The sequence below is a fragment of the Pseudorasbora parva genome, chromosome 2 (genome assembly GCF_024679245.1).
Source record: "Pseudorasbora parva isolate DD20220531a chromosome 2, ASM2467924v1, whole genome shotgun sequence".
NCBI classification, from domain to species: Eukaryota; Metazoa; Chordata; class Actinopteri; order Cypriniformes; family Gobionidae; genus Pseudorasbora; species Pseudorasbora parva.
Window position 1 is genome coordinate 60,581,278 of NC_090173.1, and position 10,000 is coordinate 60,591,277.

The 10,000-nt window shown below is 42.3% G+C and overlaps 1 protein-coding gene and 2 non-coding genes across 3 annotated transcripts in view; all 3 read right to left on the bottom strand.

The window, feature by feature from the left end:
* Positions 1 to 9,975, bottom strand: part of LOC137049506 (uncharacterized) — a 53,164-nt gene extending 43,189 nt beyond the window's left edge. The window contains exons 1-10 of the mRNA XM_067428034.1: positions 9,895 to 9,975; positions 7,803 to 8,421; positions 7,477 to 7,698; positions 5,767 to 7,359; positions 5,422 to 5,625; positions 4,843 to 5,301; positions 4,660 to 4,727; positions 4,278 to 4,531; positions 3,442 to 3,687; positions 1,928 to 2,537 (exon numbers count right to left, since the gene is read on the bottom strand). Coding sequence (XP_067284135.1) covers positions 1,928 to 2,537; positions 3,442 to 3,687; positions 4,278 to 4,531; positions 4,660 to 4,727; positions 4,843 to 5,301; positions 5,422 to 5,625; positions 5,767 to 7,359; positions 7,477 to 7,698; positions 7,803 to 8,421 — 4,275 coding nt within the window. The 5' untranslated portion in view covers positions 9,895 to 9,975. The remainder of the gene's footprint in view (positions 1 to 1,927; positions 2,538 to 3,441; positions 3,688 to 4,277; positions 4,532 to 4,659; positions 4,728 to 4,842; positions 5,302 to 5,421; positions 5,626 to 5,766; positions 7,360 to 7,476; positions 7,699 to 7,802; positions 8,422 to 9,894) is intronic.
* On the bottom strand, positions 44 to 116 carry trnak-cuu (transfer RNA lysine (anticodon CUU)). The gene has a single exon. It is a non-coding gene; the product is annotated as a tRNA-Lys (tRNA).
* Positions 571 to 644, bottom strand: trnan-guu (transfer RNA asparagine (anticodon GUU)). The gene has a single exon. It is a non-coding gene; the product is annotated as a tRNA-Asn (tRNA).
* Positions 9,976 to 10,000: the final 25 nt, after the last annotated feature.

The window sequence follows — 10,000 nt, forward strand, 5'->3', positions numbered from 1 at the left end:
TGGAAAACGAGAGCCCTTCGGGAAGTGAGAACGCTAATAGAAGCGCCCAACGTGGGGCTCGAACCCACGACCCTGAGATTAAGAGTCTCATGCTCTACCGACTGAGCTAGCCGGGCGGGTGCGTGCCCTTGTTTCGTGCTGGTCGCAGTTTTTTTTTCTTTCTTTTTTTCTTTTTTATGTGTTTTTTTTCCTTTTTTTTTACAAAAACACTAGTACATGTAGGCGCATGCCGAATCCCTTTGCCCCATGCCTGAGAGCCTGATAGGTTGAAAGTTACTGGTGCCCTCCTTATACGACCAAAGTCCCCAATCGATCACAGTCGGAAGTTGTTACCAGTGCTGGATGGTGTTTTAAAAGAAGGTGTGTTAGAGCAGGACCTCTTTGGATCAAGGGCCTCCGCCCCCTGGAACAAAACGCGAACATTCCATCCCCACGCCACAGCAAACTTGAGCTGATGTAAACTTTCACAAAACAACCACTGTGTTTCTGTAACGCAACCCAACCCACGTGCGCAAACTTCTGGGCCTGTGTCAGAGGTCGCGTGGTAGCACGACACCGAAAAACAGCCTTCGTCCCTGGGTGGACTCGAACCACCAACCTTTCGGTTAACAGCCGAACGCGCTAACCGATTGCGCCACAGAGACTGCCGGCGAGCAGGGACGTGGGTGAGGCAATCGAAAATCAGACTTGGACGTTGCCAGGCGACGAAGAACTGGCTTTCCCCACTGGAAAACGAGAGCCCTTCGGGAAGTGAGAACGCTAATAGAAGCGCCCAACGTGGGGCTCGAACCCACGACCCTGAGATTAAGAGTCTCATGCTCTACCGACTGAGCTAAGGACGGCGCGTATACGTCTATCAAAGCCATCCACAACTCCGTGAAATGTACCCGGAGATCGTCGGATCGAATCCCGCTCGACCCCAACTTTTGATCATGTAAACCAGAGTAATAAATATATATAAAATTAACTAAAATAACGTAGAAATGGAACGTAGACGTCATTTATAATCCAGAGGTAACGTTTTGTGATAATGAAGGCAAAGAATAAGACAAATATTGGTGATTAATGTTATTTTTCTACACATTTAAATGAACGAAGGTTTATTCAGTTACTAAAACATCGAACAAAATGTATGTATAACAAATTCATTACACATTCAAATTAAAAAAATTAATGTATACACATTTTAAATTCATATAATTCTGTGTAGAAATTAAAAGGTGTGGTAAACAATAATAATAAGAGGAAGAAGAATAAAGAAATACAGAAACGTCCAGACCCTTTTTATATATTTTATTATAATTACAACAACAATTAGTAGTGGTGATAATAATAATAATAATAACGAAAGGTTATATAATAGTATTAATAATAATCAGGTACATAAATAAATCAAGGATTATACAAATACACTAAAAATAATTATCATCTGTTAATATTAATTTACATATATACATAATTATTAATAACCTCTCTTAGTATAAAAACTGCAAAGAAATGTAATCAAATAAAATGTAAAATAGACAATAGCCATCTATTGTGCAAACTGGAGACCCATCATTCCCTGAGCTGACAATTTCCCAACCAAGTGAAAGTCAGTAACTTTGATTTAAAAAAACTCACACATAAATAACAAAGTAAACTTAGTATATGTTAAATTTATACAAAAAATATTTTCCCAACAGAGACCTAGAGCAGAGTAAACTGCTTGTTTACTCTGCTCTAGGTCTCTGTTGGGAAAATATTGTTGAAGAATGTTGAAAAAAACATGAAAAACCACCCAGATGTTGGAGATGTGTAAATTACTCTATAATGCAAACATTAACCAAATAAAAATAACTAAATAAATAAATACAATAAGAAATTAAGAACCTGGAGGGTTGTCATTTCCAGTTTTTTTTTTCCTATAACCTCGTTCCTCTAGCACAGCCCTCCATTCACTATATGACTGAGTCTCAGACTCTTTGCAGTACCAGTTGCCGAAGTACTGAAGATGTGATGGTGGCTTTCTCTCTTTTTTACACTTTTTGCACATAATAACATCTGTCTTCCTCACATATTTTCTTGTGACAGTTCCAGTGTTTTCCCTCTCCTGTTTTCTCTTTCGGTATTGCTGAGTGGAGTAAGGAACATCTTGACTGGGTGTCTGTGTTTGAGGTGATGGTGGCATAGCTGAAAGAAATGGGATGTTGAAGAACATCATCTGTGAGGTACCAGGCACTGGAGGAAGCTGCACAGATGGTAGAACGAAAGGGAGAGAGACAGGTGGTGCTGGTGCAATGACAGGATGTGTCATTTGATGCGATGGTGGAGCCTGGGAGATGGTCTGAGGTTGGGACCTCCCCTTGAGTTTTGCCTCCCCAGCAGTGTTTGGTGGCAGGACAAACAGGTGAGGCTCAGCCAGATTGGCTGAATACAGAATTGGTCCTTTCTGCATAGCTGCAGGAAGCTTCTCAGGTCCTGCCATGGGTGCGCCTGGGGCTTGGATTCCCTGCTTTAAAATGTCCTGCTCCTGTGACTTGCAGCGTCTGCTGAACCTGGGAAAATATAAAACAAGCGCTATTATTACAAAATTATGTGTGATAAACAAGTTTTTGCTCACAACTATGATGCAGCAGCATGACAGAGCGGGGGTTAGAGGAAGGGGTAAGGGTAGAGAAAGGGGTAGGGGTATGGGTAGAGGAAGGGTTAGGGGTAGAGGAAGGGTTAGGGGTAGAGAAAGGGGTAGGGGTAGAGGAAGGGTTAGGGGTAGAGGAAGGGTTAGGGGTAGAGAAAGGGGTAGGGGTTAGGGTTAGGGTTAGGTTAGGGGTAGAGGAAGGGGTAGGGTTAGGGTTAGAGGAAGGGGTAGGGGTTGAGGAAGGGTTAGGGGTAGAGGAAGGGTTAGGGGTAGAGAAAGGGTTAGGGGTAGAGGAAGGGGTAGGGTTAGAGGAAGGGTTAGGGTTCGAGGAAGGGGTAGGGGTAGGGAAGGGTTAGGGTTAGAGGAAGGGGTAGGGGTTGAGGAAGGGTTAGGGGTAGAGGAAGGGTTAGGGGTAGAGGAAGGGGTAGGGGTAGAGGAAGGGTTAGGGTTAGGGTTAGAGGAAGGGTTAGGGTTCGAGGAAGGGTTAGGGGTAGAGGAAGGGGTAGGGGTAGGGAAGGGTTAGGGTTAGGGTTAGAGGAAGGGGTAGGGGTTGAGGAAGGGTTAGGGGTAGAGGAAGGGTTAGGGGTAGAGAAAGGGGTAGGGGTAGAGGAAGGGTTAGGGTTAGGGGTAGGGTTAGAGGAAGGGTTAGGGTTCGAGGAAGGGTTAGGGGTAGGGTTAGGGGTAGAGGAAGGGGTAGGGGAAGGGGTAGGGGTAGGGAAGGTTTAGGCCTAACCCTACCATGTAAATTACTTGAAACCTCTGTGTAGCCCTCAGCTGCTTTGATTTAAGTTTAGGGTTAGCGGTAACAATGCTAACTTACTCACCATTGTGTGACTGTTGCAGCGTTCACTTCTGGGAGCTGGATGGTGGTCTCGGTCATCACCTTAGCATTGGTGATGATGCACTCTCGGATGTGCTTGTAAGCTCGTGCCACCATTGTGAAGCGGGACACCCTCACTCCGTCACAGCGCACCGCGTTTGGGTAGAGAGCACAGAGCCTTGTGAAGATGGCCTCCACCACTCGGTTGCAGTCAGGCCACTGTGCAGGACTATGAGCCCCAACGAAACACCTGTAAATGACAGCAGAATACATATTATTAATACAAGATTATTTTATTGTTTTGTTTAATTGTTTTATTTCCCCTTTTCTATTCTGTCTGTTTTACTTTTTGTTGTCTTTATGGTCAATGTTGAAATATATGCATAAATTAGATCACTACTGGGTTACTGTGTTATGGCATTTTTCACAATACAGACTGCACATTATCCCGCTTATTACATGGCTACTTACTAAAAGACAGTAAAAGATAAATAATTTGACACTAAATATTGATCCAAAGTGATTTTATTGATTAAGAAATTTTAAAGATTAAGAAATCTTGCTAAATAAAATTGATGTATGGTTGGAACTGCATCCATAGCAACGTAACATAGCAACATAAAGTCAGCATTAAACATAACTCACAACTAATAATTTAAGTTATAACTAACTTTGAACTAAGTAAGGCTGCGGGAAGATAAGCTAGGCATCAAGGCGTCAGATTTTACAACTTTGATTAAACAGGGGTTAGGGTCACCACCCTGCATGGGTGGTGATATTTCAGCCTGTTTCAGTTATATTTATGCAAAAAATACCCTTCGTTTGCTAAATTTAACATACCTTTTTGTGCTCTCCACACCTGGTGCCACAATCTTCTTTGTAGCCCTGAATCGTCCCTGTTTTAAGGTGGTTTTATGACGTGGTGAGTAAATGGTCTTGTTCTTGTCATACTCCCCCATTGCTTGCCATAGGGTGATGATCTTGACGCACTCGTCTCCAGTCAAGGCCAGACGGTGATCTCTAAGGCTAACCAAAAACTCTGCCAAGTCCTGCACGGCTCCATACCCCTCAATATTATCAGGTCCAACAGAATCCTAAAATGAAAGATTATTTAAGAACTTTTGATAGCAGTAATGAATACAAATATTCACATGAAAGCATAGGCAACATTACCCAGGTTTGGTTTAAACACATATAAATGTACATTTAAAAAGAAACTTACATCATGTGAAGTGTTCTCTTCAGATGTTGGTAGATGAGGAGTTTCTGTGGATAATTGGTCCACTGGGACTACATGAAAAAGGTAAATATTTAGTTAAAATGTGTATTTGTGTCTTTCAATATGACAAATTTAAATTAGAGTTAGTGTGACTGAAACATCTATCAATATTTTGGTAAAACTCACAGCTATGAGCTTCAGGAGAGAGTGCAGGCTTTGAATGAGTGTGTAGTGAGCTAAAAACAGGCGATGGCACTGGTGATGGAGGGACCACAGACAGTGATGACATGGGCTTGAAAACAGACGATGGGACTGGTGATGGAGGGACCACAGACAGTGATGACATGGGCTTGAAAACAGGCGATGGGACTGGTGATGGAGGGACCACAGACAGTGATGACATGGGGCTGGTTGCTGGAGGGGTTGGACATGATGCTGCAGACACTGATGCTTCTGAAGAAGAAGCAGGTGTCCGTTCTGTGTCGAAGGTGGGGACAGTGATGTCGTGAATCTCCTCAAGTTCAGCATAATCTTCATCCACCTCTGTACCAACCTCAGTCGTCTCTGACTCTTCAATGGCCAACTTATAGTCCTGCAGAACTTTACCAGTTTGCTGGTAAAGGTACTCCACTCCAATAAGTTCACCTTTAAAATATTAAAACATTGACAATAAGATAATATACCAGGATATTATAACTCAGTGGAAAAATTGTATGTGTACACATGACTGTAATTGTAACTAAAAAAAAAAAAATAGTTATCTACCAGTGTACTTTCTTGGCCCAACATATGGGATGATTTTCTTGCCCATAACCTCCTCTGCAAGAGTATTGACAGCATGGCGCAGAAGATGATTATAAGAATGTGACTGCTGCTCATCTGTTGTTGCTGCCACAGCCCGGTCCTCATTCCACCTTGCAAGTCCATCCAAAAGGTACGCCTGGAAGAAGGTGTCACTTGCCAGCGTACCTGTACATTGAAAACAAAAAGACCACAGAATGGGTTACGCATAAATACACAAATACCTGTACTTGCAATCATCATAATTATTTAAAATATATGATTACATCATATCAGTATTTTAGTAATTCAGTTAAGTCAATTATTTACCTGGGATGAATCTGTTAAGGTGTAGGTGAAATGACTCAAGCGAAGTGGAACCTCTGGCACAGCGGTAGGTTGGCAGGCAGTGCCCTCCCTTCACTACAGTGCCAGTCTGCATGTAGAGCTGCACACCTACAGGATCCTGGATGCAGGCCACATGCTTCCGCTGGGACTTTAAGATCTCTCTCATCCGGGCTGAATTTATTAGTGGTACTCCCAGAGTGTCACGACCAGCATCTCCATCAAAGGCCTGAATATGGCTCTCAATCAGCGCCAGGGTCTCCTTGGTCCCACGAGTGGTTCTCCTGCAATGTAGGGCTAGCTCACTACGGCTGATACAGCGCAGCACATCAGCCTCGGATGATGGTTTCCGGTCAGCTTCCAGCTCTGCGCGCTTCGCCTTCTTAAGTGCAGTCAGGTCGTCCTGGTCCCACATGAAAATACAGTGGCTGAGGCGACTCATAAATGTTGCATACAGCTGGTGAGAGTCGGTGGTGCACCCCACAGCAAATCTCCGCATGAAGTGCCATATATCTAACCGGATGGTCATTTGGTCCCACTCTTCAAACATCCTCCTCAGAAGAGTGTTGCCACAGCAGTCTCGGTCAACATACATTATCTCAGGAGGAGCCACCCCAGCCACTCTGTATCGCTTGATGAGGCCTTCAATCATTGGTCCGAGACCAAAGCCTTCACTGGCTGTGAGCACGGACATGATCACCTGTCCATGCTCATTTCCAACGTTGGTTGCCCATGTAGCGGTGCCATAGCTGCGTCCTGCTAGTTTTCTGGCCACTTTTTTAGTAGAATCCATTTTTAAGATACGACCATATTGAGATGTTATAGTGGCCTTGATTTCGTCCAGCCTTTGCAGGACATCCTGGGCATACACCTGCATTAGCCACCGGTGCTTAGGGACAGAAGGCATTGAAAGAGCAGGTTCAAATGTCACAGGCAGGATCAGGTTTGATGTGACAGCACTGGCAATCCCCTTGCAATCTGTCAGATACTGGACTGTTTTTTCCAACCACACCTCAGCATGACGCTCCTGCAACTTGCGCTGGATCTGGCTGCTGCTGTTTCCCAGTCCTCGCTGACGCATCAAACTTACTACCTCGATGTCACATGCAAGTTTTGATGTGAGAATACAAGGGAACTGCACCCTGTGGCCAATGTCGAGCTGGGAGACGATATCATGGCTCCAGCTGATGACCTTCCTCTTACATCTTCGGCAGGCCAGGTACTCAGATGCCACAAAGTACATCTTACCGAAGGCAAACACCTGTCTGATCTTTTGATGCAAGCCAGCTGAGGTCAGAAGGTCTTTCTGACAGTCTGGATGCGGACAGGTCAGCTTCACTTGCCACAGTTTTCGTGGCATCCAGAGCAGCAGGGGATGGCCAAAGTAATTCTCTAAGGGAGGAGACTTACTGGTCTTCAGTGGCACCTGTGGAGGATACCACCAAAGTTTGTCCACCCTGCTAAAGATTAGCTCAGGATGCCCTTGTGCTGACCACCTGAACAGGGCCTTGGACATCCACCTCTGGTCCACTTCAGGCAGGGTATTTATCCATCCAGCTGGAAGACAGACTCGTCGTACTGGAACCCCCCAAAGAGAAATAAACACATAAATAAACAAGTGCAAACTCACATTGCTTTACTTTATTATTCCTGGAAAGGAAACTTTAATATATATTTTTTAAAGTATATACGTACATCCCACATGTGCCTCCTCAAACTTATTTGCCTCTGCCAGCAGTGTGCTGTCATCTATCTCAGTGGACACAGAGGGGCGGGTGAGGGTGGCTGAGGGTCCTGTGTGTGCCTCAGAGGAGGCAGTCGGGCGGGTGAGGGTGGCTGAGGGTCCTGTGTGTGCCTCAGAGGAGGCAGTCGGGCGTGTGAGGGTGGCTGAGGGCCGTGCACGTGCCTGGGCCAAAGCTTCAAAACAAAACACAGGACAAACAGATAAACATGACTACTGAACAACAACATAAATAATAAAAAACCAAAAAAAGAAAAGTGTAAAATAAATGTTTGCTTACAAGGTGTGGCTTTGACGGGGGAAATCAGCCTTTTTACGGTCTTGGTCATGCTTTTCTGGGTAGGCAACTTCCCAACCAAGAGGGAGCGGAGAGAGGCAGTGGAAGTATGGGTGGTGGCAGTGTGCTGGGTAGGGGGAGTGATTTGTGTGGGGCCAGTGTGCTGTGTGGGGGGAGTGAGCTGGGTGGTAGCAGATTGCCCAGCATATTGCTCTTCCTTCATGGCAATGGCAATTCTGCCAGAAGGGAAAAGCTCGATATACTCCCTGAAACTCCCCTTGTTGTGGGCATGTTCTTGGGAGTCTTTGCTGCCTCCTGTGGGGTCCCTCTTTATAGCTGCCACCAGGTAAGCAGCATACCCCAGGGCATTTTCAGCCACCCACCTAAATGTTTGCCCGCGAAATACACCAAACTGGATTTCAAAGAAACCTAGCAGGTGTTTTCTGTTAGCTAGATCTCCGTGGTACAGACTTAAGCTTTTCTTGGCCTTGTCCAGCACTACCTCTGGGGACAGGGGTCTTGTGTACGGCTTTCCTTTGTTAGCCTCCTTCACCTTTGCCGCTTCCACTGTATCTGTCATATTCAGGCTGCCATCAGCCCGTCTCCTAAAGTGAGGTTCCATCTAAATTATAAAATGAATATATAAAAAAGACAATAGGGAAACAGGAAAACACGTTTGGTAACACATTAATTAATGCAGCTGTGTATATCACATTATTAGATTTACTCATGATCACTGTAAAATGTTGATTTTATATTATGCTTTGTCTGTGTATAGTTTTCCTACAGGCTCAAAATGTTGGCTAACATATTAAAATCATCAGAGATAATTTTTTCACTAATATTGCACCATTAAATAAAATTTATGTTCCACGTCAGAAAAAGAAGAGTTATCAAGTAATGGCTAGTGGATAATGGAAAGTCTATTCCAGGAATTTTCAAAGTTGTAAACTTTACATGGGAATTAACAGGAATATATGAGAATTAATGGAAATAAACAGAGAAGTTTCTAAATTAGTTTAGCCTGCAGCAAGGAACTTAATTGTAGTTGAAAAAAAATCTTAGTTAAAACAACCAGATTTAATTCACTACTGTTGATTTTATACCTCACACATGCACATAACACACTACTGACTGCAGGGCTATTGAGGCCATTCCTAAATAGCATGGACAGTTGATAAATATTATTGTGAAATATTACAATTTAAAATAATGTTGTTTTTTTTTACTATACTTTAATATATTATTTATTTCTGTGATGCAAAGCTGAATTTTCATCCGCCATTACTTCTGTGTCACATGATCCTTCAGAAATGTAATTTTGCCACACACAAAAATAAAACTAAAAATAATAATTAAATAAACAGATTTTTTTCAGGATTATTTGATGATTAATTAAAGAAAAGATTAACAATAAGAGTAATAATAATAATAATAATGTACAAATAAATAACTAGTAACAATATACACTACCATCAAAAAATCTGAGATCAGTAATTATTTGTCTTGTTTTTGGAAAGAAATTAATAATAATTTTCAGCAAGCAAGTATGTATTTAATTGATTAAAAAGTTAGAGAATTAATTGTTACAAAACATTGCTATTTTAAATAAATGCGGTTCTTTTTAACTTTTTATTCATCAATGAATCCTGAAAAAGGTATTAACGTTACAAGTTCCAAAAAATATTAAGCAACACAACTGTTTCCAACAGTGATAATAATTCAACATATTAGAATGATTTCTGAAGGATCATGTCACATTGAAATAAACAACATAAGCATAACAATTAGAACAATAAACATTCCCATAAATTCCTGTTAAATTTCCAAACTGGGATATTTCCAAAACTCCCCAGTTAAGCTGAATTAAAATCTTTCGCCGTTTGCAATCCTAAATCTATGTGATCTCCTTTAAAAACCTTTTTTCCCAGAAGTAAAGGTAAAGTAACGGTCATGCATTCAAAATTGTACTTAGCTAAAACAAGTTTAGCATCAAATATGCTGCATCAAATGTAATGTATTAAAAAAGTAGAAGTATCATGTACATTATTTATGTAGATTATAATTAGTGATGATTTACAAAAGACTGACTTACTTTGCAAATGTTGTTTGTTAAGAAGTTATAACGTCAATGAAATAGTATCATCTCCAGCGTAAATTATTTCGCTTGTCTCCGGGTGCGCTTGACGTTGATTGGTCAA